Source organism: Cololabis saira, chromosome 16 (genome assembly GCF_033807715.1).
Source record: "Cololabis saira isolate AMF1-May2022 chromosome 16, fColSai1.1, whole genome shotgun sequence".
In the NCBI taxonomy this organism is placed as follows: Eukaryota; Metazoa; Chordata; class Actinopteri; order Beloniformes; family Belonidae; genus Cololabis; species Cololabis saira.
In genome coordinates, this window is record NC_084602.1 from 38,905,769 (window position 1) to 38,932,137 (window position 26,369).

At 38.9% G+C, this 26,369-nt stretch overlaps 1 protein-coding gene across 3 annotated transcripts in view; it reads left to right on the top strand.

Moving 5' to 3' along the window:
• LOC133462638 (tubby-related protein 4-like) overlaps positions 1 to 26,369 on the top strand; it is a 36,348-nt gene that overhangs the window by 3,138 nt on the left and 6,841 nt on the right. Inside the window, exons 3-15 of one of the 3 annotated variants that reach the window (XM_061743976.1) lie at positions 3,345 to 3,424; positions 3,528 to 3,800; positions 5,786 to 5,914; positions 7,956 to 8,117; positions 9,823 to 10,003; positions 12,138 to 12,245; positions 12,668 to 12,834; positions 17,893 to 18,117; positions 20,032 to 20,266; positions 21,412 to 21,535; positions 23,194 to 23,338; positions 23,583 to 23,676; positions 25,021 to 25,164. In XM_061743976.1, coding sequence (XP_061599960.1) covers positions 3,549 to 3,800; positions 5,786 to 5,914; positions 7,956 to 8,117; positions 9,823 to 10,003; positions 12,138 to 12,245; positions 12,668 to 12,834; positions 17,893 to 18,117; positions 20,032 to 20,266; positions 21,412 to 21,535; positions 23,194 to 23,338; positions 23,583 to 23,676; positions 25,021 to 25,164 — 1,966 coding nt within the window. In that variant the 5' untranslated portion in view covers positions 3,345 to 3,424; positions 3,528 to 3,548. The remainder of the gene's footprint in view (positions 1 to 3,344; positions 3,425 to 3,527; positions 3,801 to 5,785; positions 5,915 to 7,955; positions 8,118 to 9,822; positions 10,004 to 12,137; positions 12,246 to 12,667; positions 12,835 to 17,892; positions 18,118 to 20,031; positions 20,267 to 21,411; positions 21,536 to 23,193; positions 23,339 to 23,582; positions 23,677 to 25,020; positions 25,165 to 26,369) is intronic. The other 2 variants (XM_061743975.1, XM_061743973.1) reach the window with 2 other exon arrangements.

Sequence of the window (26,369 nt, forward strand, 5' to 3'; positions counted from 1 at the left end):
AAGGAAGGAAGGAAGGAAAGTAAGGGAGAAAAGAATGAAGGGAGGAAAGAAGGAAGAAAGGAAGGAAGGAAGGAAGGAAGGAAGGAAGGAAGGAAGGAAGGAAAGTAAGGGAGAAAAGAATGAAGGGAGGAAAGAAGGAAGGAAGCAAGGAAGGAAGGAAGGAAGGAAGGAAGGAAGGAAGGAAGGAAGGAAGGAAGGAAAGAAGGAAGAAAGGAAGGAAGGAAGGAAGGAAGGAAGGAAGGAAGGAAGGAAGGAAGGAAGGAAGGAAGGAAGAAAAGTAAGGGAGAAAAGAATGAAGGAAGGAAGGAATGAAGGAAGGAAGGAAGGGAGAAGGAAGGAGAGAGCAGGAAGAAAGAAGGATGGAAGAATTAGTTCATTTTGACCCAAAGACAGTACAAGGGTTAAGAAAACTCAAATATCCTATCTAAATAAAATTTAATATTCTGGGAATCTTAATCTTAAACTGTAAACCATAATCAGCAATATTAAAATAATAAAAGACTTGCAATATTTCAGTTGATTTTTAATGAATCCAGAATGTATGATATTTTTGTTTTTTTTAATTGCATTACAGAAAATAAAGAACTTTATCACAATATTCTAATTTTCTGAGACAGTCCTGTAAGTGTTGTACGGGCCAGTTTGGACCAAATTGGTGACTAAATAAAAAAGCGTGGCCCAAGCTGCAGTTTTCTTTCTCCAGACACTCGTCTGTGACTGACGGCGTTGGGCTCTTTAACTCGTCATGAGCACTCGGCAGACTTGGGCCCGACAAGTGTGTCCGTCTCTCAAGGCTTCGGCATGTGTTGCATGAGTCACATGTGTCCCCAGATGTCACAAGGCAGCACTGATGCATTATGGGAAGTTTTGTGAGCGTCAGGTACGACCAAAAGGCCCCCAAAAAATAAAAATGCAGATTTGGTCCGTTGCTGGTGGAAAAGATGAGCAGCCAACTTCGTCATGAGTCGAGGATTCGGACTAGATGAGAGAGGACCGTATGCAGGACTGTCTCAGAAAATTAGAATATTGTGATAAAGTTCTTTATTTTCTGTAATGCAATTAAAAAAACGAATATGTCATACATTCTGGATTCATTACAAATCAACTGAAATATTGCAAGCCTTTTATTATTTTAATATTGCTGATCGTGGTTTACAGCTTAACCCTTGTGCTGTCTTCGGGTCAAGGATGGAGGAAAGAAGGAAGGGAGGAAGGAAGGAAGAAAGGAAGGAAGGGAAATGAGAGGAAGGAAGGAAGGAAGGAAGGAAGGAAGGAAGGAAGGAAGGAAGGAAGGAAGGAAGGAAGGAAGGAAGGAAGGAAGGAAGGAAGGAAGGAAGGGAAAAAGTAAGGGAGAAAAGAAGGAAGTGAGGAAAGAAGGAAGGGAGAAAAGGAAGGGAGGAAAGAAGGAAGGAAGGAAGGAAGGAAGGAAGGAAGGAAGGAAGGAAGGAAGGAAGGAAGGAAGGAAGGAAGGAAGGAAGGAAGGAAGGAAGGAAGGAAGGAAGGAAGGAGGAAGGGAAAAAGTAAGGGAGAAAAGAAGGAAGGGAGGAAAGAAGGAAGGGAGAAAAGGAAGGGAGGAAAGAAGGAAGGAAGGAAGGAAGGAAGGAAGGAAGGAAGGAAGGAAGGAAGGAAGGAAGGGAAAAAAGAGGAAGGAAGGAAGGAGGGAAAGGAAGGAAGGGAGAAAACAAGGAAAGAAGGTAGGAAAGGAGAAAAGACGGGAGTAAGGAAGGAAGGAAGGGAAAAAGAGGAAGGAAGGAAGGGAGAAAAGAGAAAGGGAAGAAGGAAGGCGAGAGCAGGAGGAAAGAAGGATAGGAGAATTAAGTAATTTGGACCCAAAGACAGTACCAGGGTTAAGAAAACTCAAATATCCTATCTCAAAAAATTAGAATATTCTGGGAATCTTAATCTTAAACTGTAAGCCATAATCAGCAATATTAAAATAATAAAAGACTTGCAATATTTCAGTTGATTTGTAATGAATCCAGAATGTATGACATTTTTGTTTTTGTAATTGCATTACAGAAAATAAAGAACTTCATCACAATATTCTAATTTTCTCAGACAGTCCTGTACAGTAGCCTTCCTCATTTCCAGTTTTTGAATGTGGGCACGTAAAAAGCGGCTACAGTGATGACATAATCTAGAGAAGGATCTTGGAGATGCTCCATTGGCCGTGAATAATAACAGACAACAGCTAGAACATTATGCTGGTGTCTGCGCACATTTGGTGAGTCACCACTGCTTCTTGGTATGTTCTCTTGGATTAAATTCAGTTTTTTTTTCAAGTTACTCGGAAATCAGCACAATGTGGTGGTTTTTATAATAAGCAGTTGGAAGGCCTTGTTCCAGGGTTTGCCTTCATTTCAAAACGCCGTTTCAAACATTTTGACCAGAGACTTTAAATTCTCGAAGCAGTCGTCATCGATGAACTACGGAAGAGTATTAGGGCCAGGCAGGAGAAAAATAAAAAGTAATATTTTAGAGGAGGAAGGTTTTTTTTCATTATGCACTTCGAGAAAAAAGTCGAAATGTCGAGAAAAAAAGTCGAAATGTCGAGAAAAAAGTTGAAATGTTGAGAAAAAAGTCGAAATGTTGAGAAAAAAAGTCGAAATGTCGAGAAAAAAGTCGAAATGTCGAGAAAAAAGTTGAAATGTCGAGAAAAAAGTCGAAATGTTTAGAAAAAAGTCGAAATGTTGAGAAAAAAGTCGAAATGTTGAGATTAATGTCGAAGTACAATTTCGAGAAAAAAGTCGAAATGTTGAGAAAAAAGTCGAAATGTTGAGAAAAAAGTCGAAATGTCGAGAATAATGTTGAAATACAATTTCGAGAAAAAGTCGAAATGTATTTCAACTTTATTCTCGAAATTCCGACATTATACACGAAATTTTGACTTTATTCTTGAAATTGTATTTCAACATTAATCTTGACATTTCAAATTTTTTCTCGACATTTCCACTTTTTTCTCAAAGTGCACAATAAAAAAAAAATCTTCCCCTCTCAAATATGTTTTCTCCTACATGGCCCTGATACTCTTCCGTAATGAACAGTCTTTTCATTTTCAGACAAAAGGAAATCACCGCAGGGTCCAGTTAGCCGACGTTCTGGACCTTCTGTGCGTGTTTGTGTGTTTGCTTTACAGCCGATTCGCTCGTAGGTTTGAGTTTGTAGCGCAGCCTCCCACAGGTCACCTCCAGTGACCAGAAAAGTTGCTTAAAAATGAAGGAAACCTGAACTCCGACCGCTCCGGATCAGAGTCGGACACATGTGCTCTGATTGTTCTTGCAAGCATCTGTGACCCCAGGTGGAGAATTAACTTTCAGTCCAAACTATTTCATGTTTTACTGCAGCTCCACACCCTGCTGACCACAACAATAGCAACAGTGCAGACACCAAAATATCCCCAGCGTCACGGAAAAAGGCCGTTTAAGTAAATGTGGAGTCACACACCAGCACAAACTGAGTTGGTGTCGTTGAAACACGGGCTCATCGCCTCCCCCCCCCCCCGGGTTCTGTTTTCGTCTCTTTCTCAGCAGCCTGGCCAGTCAGTAGGGATGTTGGCCGCCGTGGAACATGGTCCCATCCTGTGCAGCGACTCCAACATCCTCTGCCTCTCGTGGAAAGGCCGGGTGCCGAAGAGCGAGAAGGACAAGCCGGTGTGCCGGCGGCGGTACTACGAGGAGGGCTGGCTCGCCACGGGGAACGGGCGGGGAGTCGTCGGGGTGACGTTCACGTCCAGCCACTGCAGGAGGGACCGGAGCACGCCGCAGAGAATCAACTTTAACTTACGGGGACACAACAGTGAGGTGAGGGGGGCCTTCACTTTCCTCAGATAGTCCTTTAATGATACCAAAAAGTGGCTTTTAATGAGCCTGATTGCAACAGTGAAGGGTGCATGGTGTCAGGCCGAGACTCAGATGCAGAGATGTTAGATAACCAAGGCTTTTATTGAATTCACCAGAGACCTCGGACCGAGTGACAAACAAATGGCTATGAACAAAACTTGACACTATACTCTGACTATAGAGGATATGCATTGACGTCACTTCCCCACTGGACCAGCCCTCTTACTCACACTGAGTGGCAAAAATGGCTGCAACTAGTGGAGAAGACGGGATAACAGCCGATTATCAGCTTAAATTAGTGTCAGTTGGACTTGACAGTGACCCGTACAGTTACCCCAAGAACCAGTGGTTCATGGACATTAATATTTGGTACAGTTACCAAGAACCAGTGGTCCATGGACATTAATATTTGGTACAGTTACCAAGAACCAGTGGTCCATGGACATTAATATTTGATACAGTTACCAAGAACCAGTGGTCCATGGACATTAATATTTGATACAGTTACCAAGAACCAGTGGTCCATGGACATTAATATTTGGTACAGTTACCAAGAACCAGTGGTCCATGGACATTAATATTTGGTACAGTTACCAAGAACCAGTGGTCCATGGACATTAATATTTGGTACAGTTACCAAGAACCAGTGGTCCATGGACATTAATATTTGGTACAGTTACCAAGAACCAGTGGTCCATGGACATTAATATTTGGTACAGTTACCAAGAACCAGTGGTCCATGGACATTAATATTTGGCCATGAATCCAGTTTCCTGATATTTATATGTACTTAATTTCTATGCCGGGGAAATACACGAAGCAAAGCTTGAAGGCTTACAAAAGTCTTGACGCTTGGTCCTACTTCAAGGCAGGATTTGTTGGTGAAATTAAAGTGATGAGGACACTGAACTTTATGATTTGACCGTTTAACGTTAGCTACCCAAAAATCCAACATTACCTGATACAAAATGGGAACTGCAAATCCACGTTTCGGTGTCTGGAATCCAGTTGTTTCTGTGAATTGCAGTGATCCATTTGTCTCTCTCAAGCTTATTTTTCAGCAGTCTGTAAAATGATAACTCCGATTTTTTGCTAAATCTATGAGTACAGTGGATCACACAACAGCTCTTTCCCATTTTACATGTTTTCCAGTTGCTCAAACTGAAAGTCTACGCTGACACTCAGTCTTTCTGACACTCAGTCTTTCTGACACTCAGTGGGCGAAACTCGCTGTGAAGTTGCATCTGTGACGTCATGCACATTCCCTCTATTGAGAGAACGATAAACACTCCAAGAGGAGGGAAAAATAACTAATAAAAAGAAACAAATAAACACAAAACGCTCCCTGTGCAGGAAAAACCTGCCTATATTAAATAATTTGGCTACAAACACAAATCACTCTTAAAGAGGTAAAAACCAAGAACTATGAATCTAAGCTAGGATATAAGTTAACAAATGAAAAATTACTCTTTAATGAAGAATAAACTAAGGGCTATGAATCTAAGCTAAGGAAAAATATTTTTAAAAAATGACTTAAAACGGCTTACTATGGTGATTTCTATGGCTGTGATCATGGACCAAGGCTCTGGTGCAGGACAAGGACGAAAACACATGGAGGGAAATAGAGGACAGGTGGAAACACTGAGGGCAATCAGACTGAGACACATGAGGAAGAGCAAGTGACCTGAAACAAAAGGAGTATTACTTTTCAAAATAAAACAGGAAATGACAGGACAAAACAAACCCAAGTCAAGACAACCTCACCACGGTGTGACACAGGGGTGAATCAAAGACTAGGTAACAGTAAATCACTGCTACCAGGCCACATTAAGTGCTGTTTTTTTCGCATGCACTCTTTCCTTCCTACTGCATGGATGTTGGCAATTATTCATGAACATAGCTGGTGAAAACCGATGACGGTGTCTAATTTTGGGGGCACTTTGCAGGTTGTCCTGGTGCGCTGGAATGAGCCATTTCAGAAACTGGCAACCTGCGATATGGAGGGAGGTATTTTCGTGTGGATCCAGTACGAAGGGAGGTGGTCCGTGGAGCTGGTGAACGACAGGGGAGCCCAGGTACACCTCTTTATCTGGAAAAAAACAAAAATGGAGCGATGAAACATGAAACCTCTGTGTTGAAAATCTCCTCTGTGAAATAAAAACAGTCCAAATCATCCCCCCTGTAAAACTGCCATCCCCCCTTTCCATCACTTATTTCATTTCATCAATGAATGTGGTTTTACTGCTATTTCAACATTTAGAGTCATCACCAGAAAAATAACACCAGAAAAATAACTTATTTGACAATTTTCACCTATTTCAAGTACATTTTCACTTGAAATAAGTAGAAAAATCTGCCAGTGGGACAAGATTTATCTTCTCATTCCAAGCAAAAAAATCTTGTTCCACTGGCAGATTTTTCTACTTATTTTAAGTGAAAATCTACTTGAAACAGGTGAAAATTGTTGTTTTTTCCAGTGATGAGTCTTGTTTTAAGTGTAATGAGATTTCTTTTACTACAATGAGACATTTTAACTAGAAATAAGACAAATATTCTTGTTTAAGATTTTGAGTTTTTGCAGTGATCCATTTTACTTATCCTGTGAAGGACAGAGTCATATTGATAAGTTCAGAAAACTGTTTTTTATTGTTGTGTTTTGATGTATTTGATGTAAGCCCAGTGGATATTTAAAGCTTACAGAAGGCTGCATTTAACTGCTGCTATGTCATTCCTGCAGTATTTCTGCAGGTGTCTTGGTCAGGGCTATTATTTGTAATATATTATATTATTTGTAATCAGCACAAATTATCTGTCCCCATATGATAAAATCCACCCCCCCCCCCTGATTTCTTTTTACAACTCGAGTACTGAATATACATAAAAGAGAAGTGGGAGAAAGAGGGAAATTTAATTATTACAGAGGAAGTCTGGAGTAAAATGTGTCAAGTACAACGGAATTAACTAACTCATCTACATGGCGAGAATTCTGTTGGAAAAACATTGTAAGGTTTTTTATTACTCCTCTACAAAAGTGACACCAGGGAAGCAGTAATGATGGCTGGAGAAAATGTGGGACTCAGGATGCCAATCACTTCCATGTATTTTGGGATTGCAAGGTTATTGTACCCTACTGGGGGGAAATTCACAAACACATTAATAATATATTTGGAGTCAAAATTCCTTACCGGGTTGATACTCTATATATGGGTGACGTCCAATTTGAGGGGTGGAATAACAAAGATAAGAAACTGCTACAGATGCTGTTACAAGGAGGTGGTTAAAACCGGAATCCCCTACTATAGATGAATGTGTAGGAATAATATATGAAATACAGGACTGTCTCAGAAAATTAGAATATTGTGATGAAGTTCTTTATTCTCTGTAATGCTATTAAAAAAAACAAAAATGTCATACATTCTGGATTCATTACAAATCAACTGAAATATTGCAAGCCTTTTATTATTTTAATATTGCTGATTATGGCTTACAATTTAAGATTAAGATTCCCAGAATATTCTAATTTTTAGAGATAGGATATTTGAGTTTTCTTAAGCTGTAAACCATAATCAGCAATATTAAAATAATAAAAGGCTTGCAATATTTCAGTTTATTTTTGTAATTGCATTACAGAAAATCACAATATTCTAATTTTCTGAGACAGTCCTGTATATGTAATGGAAAATTTGTCATTTTCTCTAAAAATCAAGAAGGAGAAATGTTTCCAGATGTGTCTAAGTGGACTGAGAACATAAAACCTATTAGGTCCGACTTTTGCTAACTTGACAAAAATAAGGAGTGGGATCAAAATGTGTTTTGTAATGTGATATATTGATATAATCTACAGCACGATCTTTACTCATTCTGCTTTGTGTGTAATTTTCTGTATGTAATATTTAAGATGAGAAGCTTTCCATGTTCCATGTAAATATTTTACAAAGAAAATTCTGGAAAGAGCCAGGAGGCAAATTGGACATGAGAAGTTCTACAAAATGTCATGCCAATGTTATATTAACTTACTTGAAGTTATTTTGACGTTAGGTAAATCTGCATCTGTGAAATCAAGGCTTTTCCAAATAAAAGATACAAATTAAAAAAAAGAAAATCTCCTCCGTCCAGGTGAGCGACTTCACCTGGTCCCATGACGGCACTCAGGCCCTGATCGCGTACAGAGACGGCTTCGTGCTGGTGGGCTCGGTCAGCGGACAGAGACACTGGTCCTCCGAGATCAACCTGGAGAGTCAGATCAGCTGCGGCATCTGGACCCCCGACGACCAGCAGGTGAACGGGCATGAAACGCTAAGACACACACTCGGACTGAATCCTTAACTCAGGGCCGGCCCAAGCCTCCATGGGCCCTAAGCAAACTGTGATTTTGGGGCCCTCTATTACTGCCAATAATACTGATTATTGACCATTCACACACCCACTATAAACTTATTTCATGTTCTTCTCTGTCATTACAAAAAATACACTTGTAAAACTAGATGTAAGAATTTTTTGTTGTAGTTAGATTGTAATCCACAGTGATTAAGACCATGGAAGCAACAACACATTAACAAACTTGCAGAAAAATTTTTCAATTCATATTTTGCAAAGTCAGCAACTGGCCCTACTGGCCACACAGAGAAGCAACAGGTCAAAGGTCAAAGGTCACAGTTGCAGCAGTGTTGTTTCCAACATCCTATTGTCAGCCTGGCACGTTTTTAGTCATCTATGGTTTTTAATCTGAAATGGGAGAAAATTCAGCTACAAAGCGGCCTGGGGTTTGTTCGTTCGTTCGTTTTTTGTTTATTTCGAACATGTATAAAAAACAAGAAAAAAGATAAGAAAACAAATACAGGTGGGCATTCCACCACATAAAGAAAAAAAACAGTTATATGTTCGAAAAGGAGTGGGAGGAAGTATAATCTTATTTAATCCCACCCCCTTCCCACAACTAAACATTAATTATATATCTGTATTATTTTTTATACTATACACTAATTTTAAAAATATATATAATTTTTACAAAAAAAGGGTTGATTTACACTTAATATTTAAAGTGATATAGTACTAAGTGTGATACTGAGTGTCATCTACAGTGTAGGCCTAGTAAAAGAAACAAATAATCAAATAAATCCTTTATAAACCATTTACTGTAAACATGTTATCTACTTTATTTTTGTTTTTAAATAAACTGCAACAACAATTTGAAGTGGAACAACAACAATTAAGTGGAACAACAAAGTACTACAAAAACTATAATTAAACTCACTCAACTTAGATAAACATTACCTCGTCAATATGTTCTCCTTATAAGAATAAATTCAAATGTCCAAAAACAGACATTATTAAATAGATTAAACAAATAAAATCAAACAAATAGAGCCGAGAGGCAGCAGTCAATATGCCAGCAGTATCTACTCTAGTCTGTTAACATAATATTGTTTATGTAATAATATTAATTATTGTGTTTTTATACAATAACATACCTTTGATAATGTATGAATTATACGGAAGAGTATTAGGGCCAAGCTGGAGAAAAAAGTAAAATATTTTAGAGGAGAAAGATTTTTTTTTCATTATGCACTTCGAGAAAAAAGTCGAAATGTCGAGAAAAAAGTCGAAATTTCGTGAATAAAGTTGGAATTTCAAGATTAATGTTGAAATACAATTTCAAGAATAAAGTCGAAATTTCGTGAATAAAGTCGAAATTTCGAGAATAAAGTCGAAATAGTATTACACCATTATTCTCGACATTTCAACTTTTTTCTCGAAGTGCATAATGAAAAAAAAATCTTTCTCCTCTAAAATATTTTATTTTGGCCCTAATACTCTTCCGTAGAATCATCACTCACACATAAAAAAAAATATATATATTTTTATTTTTTTTACTCTTGGGGGCCCCTAGTGGTCATGGGGCCCTAAGTAGCCGCTTAGTTCCCTAAGCCTTGGGCCGACTGTGCCTTAACTCCTCCAACGTGACCTGCGATGCCTCCCCCAGGTCTTGTTCGGCACGGCGGACGGCCAGGTGATCGTGATGGACTGCCACGGGCGGATGCTCGCTCACGTCCTGCTGCACGAGTCCGACGGGATCGTGAGCATGTCGTGGAACTGCCCCGACTTCCTGGTGGAGGACAGCACGGAGAGCGACACCGACTCCGACGACAGCATCCTGCCTCTAGGTGAAACACCGTTTCAGCCCATCCCGGCCCGTTAAAGGACTCGTCTGAGAAATACTCACACATGTACCCCTGCCAGGGGCGGGGCTTCAGGGGGGGCTTCAGGGGGACCCTACTCCCCCGGGCCCGGGGCCCAATGGGGCCCCTGAGGCAGCAGGCTCCACCCGCAAGATTTTTTTTTTTTTTTTTTGTGGCTGAGTATTAGGGCCATCCTAAGACAAAAAAAATGGAAATTACGAGAATAAAGTCATAATAATATGAGAATAAAATCATAAAATTACGAGAATAAAGTCATAATATTACGAGAATAAAGTCGTAATATTTTGAGAATAAAGTCGTAATATTAAACATATTATAAATACCGGTATATAAATATAACTTCACAAGATGCTCAATATTCCTCATTTTAAGACAGGGAGAAGATGCTCTTCCTGTTAGAGTTCTCATAAATTGTATTCTCATAATATTACGACTTTATTCTCATAATATTACGACTTTATTCTCATAATATTACGACTTTATTCTCATAAATTATTACTTTATTCTCGTAATGTTACGACTTTATTCTCGTAATGTTACGACTTCTCGTAATGTTACGACTTTATTCTCGTAATATTACGACTTTATTCTCATTATATTATGACTTTATTCTCGTAATATTACGACTTTATTCTATTACGACTTTATTCTCGCAACATTATGACTTTATTCTCGTAATTTTACGACTTTATTCTCATTATATTATGACTTTATTCTCGTAATTTCCAAATTTTTTTTGTCTTAGTTTGGCCCTAATACTCCGTCATAGTTCATATTAGTTATAAAGCATTGTATAATATGTTGTGCTGAAATTTTCACACTCACAGTTAACATTAAAACAAAAATTGCAAGTGCTGCCGTCTATCAACGTTATACCTCATCATCCATCACTTGTCAACAGAGCACAGTAATCCTACAGCCTAAACATGAGCGGGAGTTATAAACACAAAAGTGGAGCGTTAAAATGCAAAAAAAAATAAAAAAGGGAGCAAGAAAAAGCCAAATTGCCCAAGCTAAATGCATATTTTGTTCGCCCTAATCCTCCTCCTGTGGGAGATGAACCTGACGTTGTTAGCAGAGATTTATCGCTGGGCTGCCAAAAGTTGCATCATGCATCAGCAGGTTTACAGGTAACTACAGTTAGAACAATCACAGACACACACTGTCAGCAAGAAAATGTGAGTTTGTGGTAAATTGTTGATATAGTAACCCGGCCTAGCTTATTTCCTTCTCTGTCTCCAGAGCTGGGTAGAGTAGCCAAAAACTGTACTCAAGTAAAAGTACTGTTACTTCAGAATAACATGACTCAAGTAGAAGTAAAAAGTAGTCATCCAAATAATGACTTGAGTAAAAGTAAAAAAGTACTTGGAGAAAAAACTACTCAAGTACTCTGAGTAACTGTTGAGTAACGTCTGATTTATTTTTTTAACACAACCATTCAAACAGACAAAAGTACAAAATAATCATCTTCAGGCAAATTAAATCAATAAAATAATAAAATAAATTAAAAGTAATAAAAAAAATAGCTTAAATTAAAATAATCTTAAAGAAAATTCAAGTACTTTAATAAATAATAAATAAATAAAATAACAGAATAAAAAAATAAATTAAGCACAAGTAGCACAACATTTCAAGCCTTTGTACTTTTCTTTTTTAACCAGGCAGAACTAGAACAAACATGAACTCATAGAAACTCTGTGTGTGTTTGAGTCTGTGTAAATGTGACAAAACATGCAAAAACAAACATTTTTCCCAAAGAATCACCCAGTGATGTCATGAGATTGACGCGTACGTGGATAAAAGGGATAAAAGAAAAGTAACAGCTCAACGTAGCCTAATATAGTAAGAGTAACAGTTTCTTCTTCACAAATCTACTCAAGTAAAAGTAAAAAGTATAGTGATTCAAAACTACTGCTAAAAGTACAACATTTCCCAAAACTTACTCCAGTAAATGTAACGGAGTAAATGTAACTCGTTACTTCCCAGCTCTGTCTGTCTCTCGGCTGTAGTGATGATAATAGTGATGATAATAGGGATGATAATAATGATGACTCTGATATGTTCCGCTACTGACCCCCGCATCTCTCTCTCTTCCAAGCGCGGCGAGTCAAGCCTTTGTTGACAGTCACCTTCTTATCAGGAGATATCAGTCTGATGAACAACTATGATGACCTCTCTCCTGGTGTGATTCGCTCAGGGCTTAAAGGTATGAACTCAGATAAGGAAGTTCCAACCGGTTTGTGGCCAATAGCTGTAAAACATTCAAGACTTGCGTCTTTTTTTCTCTTTCTCACTTTGTGGCATAGAATTTTCAAATTGGTTTAATTCACTGTATGAATTGTTACAGATTACTTTTGTAATACTGTATTTGACCCGGTCTTTGTACATTTTGACCGTATAGAAACCAGTGTAAGAATGAGATGTGTACCCTACCCTTAATTTTTAACAACTTGTGCTTTTTATTATTTTACCTCTTTTCTTATCATTTTATTTCATTTTATTTGTTATTTACTGTTTAATTGTGTCTTCCCGCTTTAAATGTTGATGTAAAGCACTTTGAATTACCTTGTGTTGAATTGTGCTATACAAACTTGCCTTGCCTTGCCTTTCTCATCTCTTATTGATCAGATGTGGAGGCCCAGTGGTGCTCACAGGGAGACCTGCTGGCGGTGGCCGGCATGGAGCGACACGGAGTCACTTCTGACTCTGTGTGCACATCCGTCATCAGGAATGCTCTGGTTAAGTTCTACAACGTCCAAGGCGAACACATCTACACCCTGGAAACACCTGCACAGGTGAGTCCTGGTGTTCGTTTAAGGGATCGGATGACCAGGGGCCTCATTTATAAAAGAGTGTGTAGGATACATGCTAAAAGTGCACGTGCGCCCAAAAATGGCGTGCGTACAAAAGAATCTGGATTTATAAAACCATGTGCACGCACACTTCCACGCAATGTTCGCTTTATAAATCACAGTCCAGCTGGAAGGTTGCGCACGTGAATTCGCCTCATATCCCGCCCTCTACACGCCCACTTTCTACCATAAATGGCAACTCAAAGTACTCCATGACTGTATTTGCGTACCCTCCGGCGTAGGCTCTGCGTCGTTTTAACGCAGAACCATAATTTAGGCTTTACGCGCGCGTAAAACTCATTATATATATTAAAAAAATCGGTGTCCCTTTAGGGGCTCCGTAGAGTGGCCTGGCTCTTTTGTTCTGTCCTCAATAACTCTACAGTTGTCGCGGTGGGTGACGAGGAGGTAACCGGGACGGCGTGTCCTGCACCGCGGCTGCAGCACCAGAGCGAACCAAGCGCTGACGCTGAGCTTCAAACACAGAGGACACGATCAGCGCTATTTGCCTGCGTCGCCAGTTCCCCATATCTTCAAAATGTTTTTTTTTTTTTTTTTTAGATACCAACCTTTGCGTGCGCATCTTTCAAGCCCTATTTTGGGCACAAGCAAGCTTTATAAATGAGGCCCCTGGACTAGATTACCAAAACCACGTCGGCTGGTTTTTTGCAGATAAACGGGGGGCGGTACCTTGAAACTGCGAGGCAACATTTCTCAAAAATAAAACAAATATTCCTACAAATGAAAAAGAAACTGATACTTTCATTTTTATTATTTGAAAAAACTGACAAAAACAACAATTTTTGCTGTTTTAAAGGAGATGAAAAATTAATAGAGCAGGCATTTGATTGGCTGAAGTCATGGATATGCTCAGGAAATCAGGTTAAATTTGGAAAATGCATCTCCTTTAATAGTTAAAGAGTATAATCTATAGTAATAAGTGTGTCACGTTATGCTGACCCAAATTCAGGAGAGCAGGAGGCAGGGGTTCCAAGAACGGTGATTTATTAATACCAAAACCAAAAGCGTTGCAAAGCAGGGTTGACAAAAAGAAACACAAGCCTAAATCCTAAACCCTTTACAGGACACACAGATGTAGGAAACAATACGGACACTGGCGGTTCTAGGATTTTTCTGAAACAGGGGCCATTATTGGGCCAAATGTAACCTTCAGGGGCCAACATTATTAAGCACCTTTCACATAGAGGGCGCAAAGCGGCGACCGCCGCCGGCTTTCCCATTCATTGTGTGTATTCTACTGCGGCACAAGAGTGGACCGCTCTGCTGGCGAGCTTGGCGGCGCGGGAGAGGCCACCTTCCACGGGCGTTTCACCTGCCTGCGCCTGAATTGAACATTTTTTAATTTCACCGCGCTGTGAGGGCATCTCGGTGCGTCCAATAGGAGAGAAGGTGGTTGTCATCCTACACTCCCCAACAGGCTGTCAAACTGCTCCCTGTTCAATCTGAAGTAGACCTGGTCATCATGGAGCTGTAGCTCCAACGAGCCTGGATTCCCCCAAATCCTGTCTTCATGAGGATTTCATGGACCCTCCTTGCTGCTGCTGCTCGTCTCCTCCTCAGAAGAACTAAAGCCAGAGCTTTTCTTTGAAGCAGGGACAAATACATTTTGCAAATTTAGCTGTAGCTACTGTACGTCCAAACCAGTGGGAAAAGGGCGCCAGATCGGAAAAACTTTTTTCGGTCGCCTAGCAACAAACAGTACTGGAGTTGAGGGGGGATAAGGGGAGATTGGCATCCCCCCCGAAATAAAAACGGTCCAAATCATCCCCCCTGTAAAACTGCCATCCCCCCTTTCCATCCCTTATGTCATTTCATCAATGAATGTGGTTTTACTGCTATTTCAACATTTAGAGTCATCACCAGAAAAATAACACCAGAAAAATAACTTATTTGACAATTTTCACCTGTTTCAAGTAAATTTTCACTTGAAATAAGTAGGAAAATCTGCCAGTGGGACAAGATCTTCTTATTACAAGCAAAAAAATCTTGTTCCACTGGCAGATTTTTCTACTTATTTCAAGTGAAAATCTACTTGAAACAGGAGAAAATTGTAGTTTTTTCCAGTGATGAGTCTTGTTTTAAGTGTAATGAGATTTTTTTACTAAATTGAGACATTTTAACTAGAAATAAGACAAATATTCTTGTTAAGATTTTGAGTTTTTGCAGTGATCCATTTTACTTATCCTGTGAAGGACAGAGTCATATTGATAAGTTCAGAAAAGTGTTTTTTATTGTTGTGTTTTGATGTATTTGATGTAAGCCCAGTGGATATTTAAAGCTTACAGAAGGCTGCATTTAACTGCTGCTATGTCATTCCTGCAGTATTTCTGCAGGTGTTTTGGTGACTGCTATTGTTTGTAATATATTATTTGTAATCAGCACAAATTATCTGTCCCCATATGATAAAATCCACCATCCCCCCTGATTTTTTTTTTACAACTCGAGTACTGGCAACAAATATGCACGCCTTGCTCTGCGCCAACTCTGTGTTGATTCTGCGCCCACCTGGCCGTGTGCGCGGCGCAAACAAAGCAGCTTTAAGCGGTGAAATCAAAAAATGTTCAATTTGGGCAGGCAGGTGCAGCAGCACAAACCCCGTGGCAGGCGCCCTCTTGCGCGCCGTGGAGCTCGGCGGCAGAGCGGTCCGCTCTTAAAAGAGTGGACCGCGAGTCTCTTGTGCCGCGGCAGCACATACACGTGTTTGGTTTGTCCCACCTAGAATGCGAGTGCACCGAGCTGTTTCTTCTTCTATTCACTTGTATTGACGCAACAGGCGTCACCACTAGTTTGGGGGTGGAACTGCAGCAATGATCATCAAATTCTCAGCTTGCCCGTTGATTCACAGAACAGGGGCACTTCAGGGGCCAATCAGATTACAGGCGGGGCCTCGGCCCCCATGGCCCCACCCCTAGATCCGCCCCTGAATACGGACGAGCCGGGAGCAAGGGAAAGACAAGACCAGATATACACAGAAGGCTTGACGAGACACAGGTGCAGACAATCAGGACAGATGGGAACCAGGCAAGTCAAGACAGAACTGAAACACAGACACGGGTTTCAACATAAAACAGGAATCGAAACCAACCATGACAAAGTGACAGATACAGCTCATACAGATCAAAAGTCTCAGATTACAACGTTTTCTAGTAACCAAAGGTGTTCCTCAGGGTTCTGTCCTGGGTCAACTTCTTTTCACCAATTAAACTACTTAAATGCAGCATCAATCTCCGCTCTTATGCTGATGACACGGGCGTGTCCACCAAACGTGTCTCATCCCTTCCACCCACCTCTCTCACTGACCGCCTCATGGAAGGTAAATCCAAAAAACCAAGAAAAACAATAATTATTTCTGCTTTAAAGGAGGGGAAAAATTAAAAGATTAAAAGCATTTGATTGGCTGAAGCGACAAGCAAAACATGTCATAGATATGTTTTTTTAAGACCTCAGGAAATCAGGTTACATTTGGAACATTTGTCTCCTTTAATAGATAAGGACTATAATATATAGTAATTAGTGACACATACAGCTCATACGGATCAAAAGTCTCAGATTACACTCTTTTCCAGTAACCACAGGTGTTCCACAGGGCTCTGTCCTGGATCCACTTCTTTTCACTATTTAAACTACTTCCTCTCGGTCATATCTTCCGTAAATGCAGCATCAAAATTCGCTCTTATGCTGATGACACCAAGCTATGGTATTTCCTGCAATCCTCCAAAATTCATCAGAGAAAAAAAACTGAGGTTATACTCATCGGTTTTAAAGAAATATAAATATAAAACATCATAGCACAGCTTACCGGGGACGGAGAAAACAGCACTGACTACGTTTACATACAGTCAAAATTCAGGTTATTGCTAATATTCCGGTTACTGAGACATTCTGAATATTCCGTTTACATGGTGATTCATCATTCGGGATATCTGGATCAAACCAGCGACGCACGGAGAACGTGATGATGGAATTCCCGTCATTTCTGCTTCTTCTTCCTGTATCCAAATTCAAAACAAATGCTGCTTCGTACAACTTTTCTCTCACCTTCTTGTAAATCTTCTATCCCGGTACTTTCTACCGTCTACAAATACAGAAATGTTCATATCCTTCATTACATTTATGAAGTGATTAGTCTCCTCCTGGTCTTGTGTTTCTCCGTGTTTATAAGAACTTCCTGGACTCAAAAGACCAGGATTCCTTGAGAACAGAGCATGCGCAGATTAATTCATTTTATTTGTTATTTACTGTTTAATTGTGTCTTGCCGCTTTTAATGTTGATGTAAAGAACTTTGAGTTACCTTGTGTTGAATTGTGCTACACCAGGGTTCGGCAACCCGTGGCTCTAGAGCCGCATGGGCTCTTTAGCGCCGCCCTAGTGGCTCCTGGAGCTTTTTCAAAAATGTTTGACCTTTTTTTCCTTTTTTCTTCTTCTTTTTTCTTCTTTTTTAATTTTTTTTTTCACTTTTTTTCCTTTTTTCCCCCTTTTTTTTCTTCTTTTTTCCTTTTTTTCTTTCCTTTCTCGAAATGTTGACTTTTTTCCTTGACATTTTGACTTTTTTCACCAAATTCTGACTATTTCCTCGACATTTTGACTTTTTCCTCGAAATCTTGTGGTCTTGTGTTTCTCCGTGTTTATAAGAACTTCCTGGACTCATAAGACCAGGATTCCTTGTGAACAGAGCATGAGCAGAAAACAAATTCCTGTTCCGTTTGATGGGGATATTCGGTTTGGTGTTTACATGACCCAATATTCGGGTTTTAAAAGGAGTAACCCAGGGCTCATATTCGGGTTTTTTAAAAACTGTGCACATTCGGGTTTTTAAAAACCGGAATATGAGCAAATTCGGGTTATTCAAAGGGGTTATTGGTGTTTACATGGCCGTGCAAATTTGGGTTATTGCCAATATTCGGGTTTTAAAAGGGTTATTGATGCATGGAAACGCAGTCACTGACAGCAAGATGGTTTGTTTGATGGTTGTATTTCAGAGACCCATCACCACCATCTGCTGGGGTCACAGAGACTCCCGCCTCTTCATGGCCTGTGGGCCGGCTCTCTACGTGGTGCGGGTGGAGCACCGCGTGGCCAGCCTGCAGCTCCTGTGCCAGCAGGGCATCGCCAGCGCCCTGCGCGAGGAGAAGGACATCGGGAAGCTGAACATGCCCTCGCTGCTGTGCTCTTACGTCACCACCGCTTTCATACCCACCATCAAGGTACGACCGTTCAGGGCGGGGAAAGGGGAAAGGGGGTAGAGATGGGTTGCTCCAGTTAATGAATGAATGAATGAATGAATGAATGAATAAAGTTTATTCAGTCATGACAACACAAAAACAACACAACACCAAAAAACATTGTGCAGCATTAACATTTCACACAAAACCAATAATCATGTGTATAATATAATATACATAATAAATAATAATAATCAATGACTGAAAAGGCATAGGCAGAAGCAAACTGCTTATAAAAGCTTATCCTACATTACCAACTTTCTTTTTTTGGCTACCGACCTCAAGAAAACCAAAAAGAGAATAGAAAAGCAAAGAAACAATAGAAAAGCAAAGAAACAATAGAAAAGCAAAGAAACAATAGAAAAGCAAAGAAACAATAGAAAAGCAAAGAAACATTAACAGATAGTCAATCGCACTTATAAGCTTCAAAAATAGCTTTACAAACCATTTTCTTAAAAACCAAAAGAGAATGACATGTTTTTAAATGTATGTTTGCATCATTCCAGAATTTAACTCCAGTAATGGAGACACGTCTCCTTTTCATACCTTTTTTAGCTTTTTGTTCAGTAAAATTGCAGACACTTCTAAGACTATAACGAGTCTCCTGAATTGAAAAGAACCTCTGTATTGAGTCAGGGAACATTTTTGATTTTGCTCTGAACATAATTTGCATGATTTTAAAATAAAACAAATCATAAAATTTAATAACATGAGAATTTAGAAAAAGCGGCTTTGTGTGAGCGTAGTAATCAGCTTATAAGTAATTATTGATGATACGTATGGCTCGTTTTTGAAGTTTTATTATTTAATTTTTATTTTTTTTTATTTTTTTTTAAATTTATTTTTTGGGCTCTAGTGGCCCTTTATTGAGATGCAGACTGGAAAGGGGTAGAGAGAGAGAGAACGGGGAAGACACGCAGCAAAGGATTAGAACCCGCGACCGCTGCAGGAGGACTGTAGCCTCAGTATATGAGCCGCTGCTTAACCCACTGCACCACTGAGCGGCCCGTTATTTAATTTAAGGTGGTTTTAAAGGTGGATCCCCACAATTCCACACAGTAAGATAAATAGGGAACAATCAATGAGTGGTAGACCAAATGCAAGGCCTTGGAATTCAGTACAGTGTTTTCATTTTAGGATCTGTCAGTGCCCCATCTCCTTCCTCTCTTCAGAGGTGTCAAGTAACAAAGTACAAATACTTCGTTACCTTACTTAAGTAGATATTTTGGTTATCTATACTTCACTGGAGTAATTATTTTTCAGACGACTTTTTACTTTTACTCCTTACATTTTCACACAATTATCTGTACTTTTTACTCCTTACATTTTAAAAACAGCCTCGTTACTCTATTTCATTTCAGCCTTTAATAAAAACTATCCAGTTAAATTGCTCCATCCGGATAGAGTGAATTTGGTTGTGGTTGTTTCAGATGTTCTTGTCCAGTTTTGTTCTTACATCCGTTCCCTCAGATTCCTGCAACTAAACTTGGATGTACATTCCAATAAAGGTTAGAATAAATGATAACATGAACATGAAGTTTGACTTTTTGCACCATTACAATACTTATAGACAACTAGTCATCATATCTGCTGCTCTCTGAAACACATGTTAATGCTCAATAGTACACATATATGGTTCTTTAATATATTTGCATTATACTAAGATACATTAATTTTCAGTGGCTTTTGTCCTTAATGGCTTTTTTCCCCCTTACATTACTTTTACTTTTATACTTTAAGTAGTTTTGAAACCAGTACTTTTATACTTTTACTTGAGTAAAAAACTTGAGTTGATACTTCAACTTCTACAGGAGTATTTTTAAACTCTAGTATCTATACTTCTACCTGAGTAATGAATGTGAATACTGAAGACACCTCTGCCTCTCTTTGTCCCAGCCTCCGATTCCCGACCCCAACAACATACGGGACTTCGTCAGCTACCCCACGGCCGGGAACGAGCGGCTCCACTGCACCATGAAGCGAGCCGAGGACAGTCCCGAGGCGGGCGGGCCCTGCTACACCCTGTACCTGGAGTATCTGGGGGGCCTGGTGCCCATTCTCAAAGGACGGCGCATCAGCAAACTCAGGCCGGAGTTCGTCATCATGGATCCTAAAACTGATGGCAAGGCAGGTGGGTTTACGTCACCAAGACTCGCTTCCCCCATAAACCTTTCAAAGTAACTATGAGAGACGATCAGGAGGTTATAAAACCCACATTAGCTGAAGAGGATGCTTTGTCCTCTGTGAATATTTCCCATCGTTCAACTGTAGGAAGAGCAAACGCCGGCTCTAGTCATGGGTGATGTAACATGGACCGAGGCCTGATACAGGAATAACCAGTACTCGAGTTGTAAAAAAAGAAATCGGGGGATGGTGGATTTGATCATATGGGGACAGATAATTTGTGCTGATTACAAATAATATAATATATTACAAATAATAGCAGTGACCAAAACACCTGCAGAAATACTGCAGGAATGACATAGCAGCAGTTAAATGCAGCCTTCTGTAAGCTTTAAATATCCACTGGGCTTACATCAAATACATCAAAACACAACAATAAAAAACACTTTTCTGAACTTATCAATATGACTCTGTCCTTCACAGGATAAGTAACATGGATCACTGCAAAAACTCACAATCTTAACAAGAATATTTGTCTTATTTCTAGTTAAAATGTCTCATTTTAGTAAAAAAATGTCATTACACTTAAAACAAGACTCATCACTGGAAAAAACAACAATTTTCACCTGTTTCAAGTAGATTTTCACTTGAAATAAGTAGAAAAATCTGTCAGTGGAACAAGATTTTTTTTCTTGTAATAAGAAGATAAATCTTGTCCCACTGGCAGATTTTTCTACTTATTTCAAGTGAAAATTTACTTGAAACAGGTGAAAATGGTCAAATAAGTTATTTTTCTGGTGTTATTTTTCTGGTGATGACTCTAAATGTTGAAATAGCAGTAAAACCACATTCATTGATGAAATGACATAAGGGATGGAAAGGGGGGATGGCAGTTTTACAGGGGGGATGATTTTGACCGTTTTTATTTCAGGGGGGGATGCCATCCTCCCTCATCCTCCCTCATCCTCCCTCATCCTCCCTCATCCCCCCTCAACTCCAGTACAGGAATATCCTGTGCCGTGACCCGGCCGCAGCAGGGGTCGCATCTTGCATTTTGAACAATGTTCTGCTGATTTAACACCAGATTCAGTGTTTGTGCCGTTTAAATTCAGCTCCCCTTCATCTCTGTGTTTCGTGGTCTTGGTTTTTCAGAGGAGGTGTGCGTGAATCCCATGATCTCGTACGCCGACAGCTGTAACTGCTCCGACTCCAGCGACATTGACTTGAGCGATGAATGGGTCGGGAAGAAGTCGCCCAAGTTATCCCGGGGAAACAGGTTACCCAAACACCACCCGTCAGAAACAATATAAATCAACTAGATCTCCTTCTTTCTTTTCTTTTAAGCATCATAAAGGCCTAAACTGAGCTTTGATCACATATCTTTCATAGTAATAAGTCAACTGCAACATGAAAGATCGTTAAAAGAAGCACATTATTCCCTTTTTTCAAAAGCTGACACAATTCTAAAGGTCTTATTGAAATATCTGTAACACATTTTGATGAAAATACATCAGATATAGTTCTATACTTTCCTTATCAGTCGTGTCTTTACAGATGTGTTCATAGCAGGTGCTAGACTAAAGGGTCTAAAGCTGGAATTATTCCCTGTTATTAGTCTTTTTATTTTTAACAAACTCCTAAAATTGTATTTATTTTACATACTCTTTAAGGCTTATATGCAGCGGTCTCCTTAAAGGAGACATATTATATCAACACAACAAACTACTGAAACTATTTGCTAATGCCTCGATTATGTGTTTGTGGAATATTTTGATCAAAATCCCACAGAGATACAGTACAAAAGCATCTTGTTCAGTCATGTCTTTACAGCTCGGTTAATAGCAGCTGGTTTTAGGAGGTGGGGTCAGACAGTTCACTCCACCCCTTATTTTAAAATACAAGAAATGCATAAAATAAAAGACGTGGAAGCCAGATAATCATCGTAGCTCCACAACAAGGTTTTGTTCTGGCAGTCACTTAAAAAAACAACCTATATATATATATATATATATATATATATATATATATATATATATATATATATATATATATATATATATAAACTCTCAAGCAAAGAGGGGAACAATGATATATCTTTGTGATATACTGTATGCTGTGATGGAAAATTCAGCCTTGGCCACCTGATTAAACCAAAACTGCTGAGAGCAGCAGAATTTAGCCTTGGCCGGACTGTGCAGACTGGTACTGTCCCCCCAAAAACATTAACACTGACCTTAAAGAAGTTTCTGTCTACTCGAATCGTAAGAATGAATCATCATTTAAGCCTTAAAATCAGTATGCTTTCTCTGTTTCATCGTCATTCTGCATCGCGTATGTTCGGACCCTTTTGCATGCAATTGTTTAATTAAATCTACTGAAATCTGAAGTCTTATTCTTAACCCTTGTACTGTCTTCGGGTCAAAATGACCCAATTCTTCTATCCTTCTTTCCTCCTGCTCTCTCCTTCCTTCTTCCTTTCCTCTTTTCCTCCTTTTTTACCCTTCTTTACTCCTTTTTCTTCCTACCTCCCTTTTGTCATTCGTTCCTTTATTACCTTCTTTGCTTTTCCTTCTTTTCTCCATTCCTTCCTTCTTCCCTCTCTCCTTTCTTTCCTTCTTTTCTCCCTTCCTTACATCTTTTCTCCCTTCCTTACTCCCTTTCCTACTTCCTTCCTTACTTCCTTCTTTCCTTCCTTCCATCTTTTCTCCCTTCCTTCATTCCTTCTTTTCTCCCTTCACCCTCCCTTGACCCAAAGACAGCACAAGGGTTAATTAAATCTACTGAAATCTGAAGTCTTATTCTTAACTTAGACACTCAGTTTTCAGTCCAGTTATTCATCTAGTTGAAAAGAATGTGTTAAACAGCATTTCATGTTTTTTTTCACAACATACGCCCCCATTTAAATATTTTATTTTTTTGTAAAAAACATAAAAGGTTGAACATGGACTCAAGAAAATCTCCCAAACTGTCACGTGCCAACCAGGAAGGCCAGCGGTCGCCACGGCTACCGACGAAGAAGCCCCCGGTCCGGTCCCCCAGTCTGACGCGGCGAGAGTTCACCATGGACGGGATCACAGAGGTGACGACGTTCGCTCAGAAAAAACTACTCAACACTTTTGAACTAGTTTCTTTGTTTTATTTATCAAATAAATACATTTTCCTGAACAAAATGACAACTATGCAATTGTTTAGCCTAAAATATTATTTAAAACAACCGAGCAAACTGTGTATTTCACCATGTTTCTGTTATTGAGTGTGTTTATCACATCTGGAGGAGGGTTTCTGCATCTGTACGCCAGCTTTCTGTCGTCTCTGTTTCGCAGCACAATTACCTGGCACAAGTCACGTCTAACATCTGGGGAACAAAGTTCAAAATAGTCGGACTTGCCTCGTTCTTACCAGCCAACCTCGGTGCAGGTACGTCTCCCGGACACGTCAGACACGCATTTAGTACTGGAGTTGAGGGGGGATGAGAGGGGATGGCATCCCCCCCTGAAATAAAAACGGTCCAAATCATCCCCCCCTGAAATAAAAACGGTCCAAATCATCCCCCCTGTAAAACTGTCATCCCCCCTTTCCATCCCTTATGTCATTTCATCAATGAATGTGGTTTTACTGCTATTTCAACATTTAGAGTCATCACCAGAAAAATAACACCAGAAAAATAACTTATTTGACAATTTTCACCTGTTTCAAATACATTTTCTCTTGAAATAAGTAGTGTAGTGGCTATTTGTCCTCCAGGTGAATTATAACAAAGTAAATAAATAAATCAAAATATTCAACTCAAAGTATCAAACTATAATAATCAAACGGCCACTGAGACACCTAGGGAGTGGATTTACGCAGGATACAGAAAGTCCATTGTCCAGGCAAAAAATATAGTTTCCAATGGTTTATTTTCCTGGCAAACAAACGAGCAAAGATCTTTGACGCCTCTCTTGCCCTGGTAAAAAACCATCTGCCCTCCCAGGTGCCTGGCTCACCTGTGTCTGCCAACCCATATAAGTAATCTCACCTGGTGCGCTCCAGCTACCCAGTACTTTCAAAATAAAACATGGTTAAGTAACAAAATAAACTTAATCAATACTAAATATCATAAACAAATTAAAAGTGTATTCCCAAAACTAAACCACAAAAACTAACTAAATAATAAATGATTAAATAATACAAAAGTGACAAATAGCTCCTACAAGTAGAAAAAAGATTTGTCTCACTCATTAAAAGCAAAAAAATCTTGTTCCACATGCAGATTTTTCTACTTATTTCAAGTGAAAATCTACTTGAAACAGGTGAAAATTGTTGTTTTTTCCAGTGATGAGTCTTGTTTTAAGTGTAATGAGATTTTTTTACTAAAATGAGACATTTTAACTAGAAATAGGACAAATATTCTTGTTAAGATTGTGAGTTTTTGCAGTGATCCATGTTACTTATCCTGTGAAGGACAGAATCATATTGATAAGTTCAGAAAAGTGTTTTTTTGTGTTTTGATGTATTTGATGTAAGCCCAGTGGATATTTAAAGCTTACAGAAGGCTGCATTTAACTGCTGCTATGTCATTCCTGCAGTATTTCTGCAGCTGTTTTGGTCACTGCTATTATTTGTAATATATTATATTATTTGTAATCAGCACAAATTATCTGTCCCCATATGATCAAATCCACCATCCCCCCTGATTTTTTTTTACAACTTGAGCTTACATCGCTTTGCCAGACCAAACGGGTCCTTGATGCTTTTCTTTTGCCTGGTTTTCTGCTGCAGTCATCTACAAGACCAGCTTGCTACATTTGCAGCCGAGACAGATGACGATCTACCTTCCAGAAGTGAGGAAGATCTCTCATGACTTCATGAGCCTGCCGGTGTTCAACCCCAATGTCTTCAGTGAGGACGAGGACGACTTACCAGGTATGAAGGAAAGTAAAGCATCAACTAATTTCCCTACTTTGGACTGGAAGCAGGCCAGTTCAACACCTGGATTTTTACAAATCCACGCTTTTGTAGGGGATCCAGTATGTCGTTTAGCAGGAAGATACTAGAGATTGTCTGGAAAAAACAAACTTCATGATATTTAGTAACAGAAGGAGAGACACAGACACTTCAATTAATATAGATGGTATTTAAATTAATAGAGTAATGGAAAGTTTTTGGGTGTCATGCTGGATGAGAATTTGAATTGGAAATCACATATACATTATACAAAGATAAAAATATCAAAAACAATTGCTCTGTTACACAAAGTAAAGGATTCATTGGATAACAAAGCATTGTACATTTTATATACTGTAACACTCTGATTGTTCCATATCTGACCTACTGTGTTGAAGTTTGGGGAAATGCCTGTAAAACATTTATATTCAGTCAATTTTCATTTTGCAAAAAAGAGTCATAAGAATAATCAGTAGAAAACTATATAGAGATCCAACAAATCCATTATTCCTTCAGTTAAAATTGTTGAAATTTCATTAATTAGTAGATTATAGTATTCTGCAAATTATGTTTAAAGCTCATAAAAAAACGTTACCAATCAACATTCAGAAAAGATTTGAAAAAAGAGAAAGCAAGTATAACTTAAAAGGAACAGAGATTTTAAAAAAAAAACAAGATTCAGGACTAAATTGATGGAACGTTGTGTTTCTGTGAAAGGAATCAGTTTATGGAACAATCTGAATAAAGAAAACAAAGAATCCAAATCAAACATTACATTCAAAAGGACAATTAAAGCCTGTATATTAAGTAAATATAATGAAATATGTTAGTTAAGTTTAATTGACATACCCATAGACGGCGGTAATTTTATTTTATTTTAGTTTTTTATTTACTTAGTTGTTGTTTTGAAATTTTTTTAATGTTATTTGTGAATTTATTTCTTGGAAAAAGGGGCAGATTAGATAAGATTCTTCTTCTTTCTGCTCCCTTTTCATTCACAATTTATGAACATTTGTATTTGTATTGAATTGTTTGTTTTATTTTTTTGAATGAAATAAAGAATAAAATGAAATGAAATGAAATGGACAGGAGCACATGTTGCTCTAAAACCTTTATCAAGCGCTGATGTTTCCTCTCCCGATGTGCATGCTGCCTGTTCTCCTCCAAAAACCAACTGGGCTTTT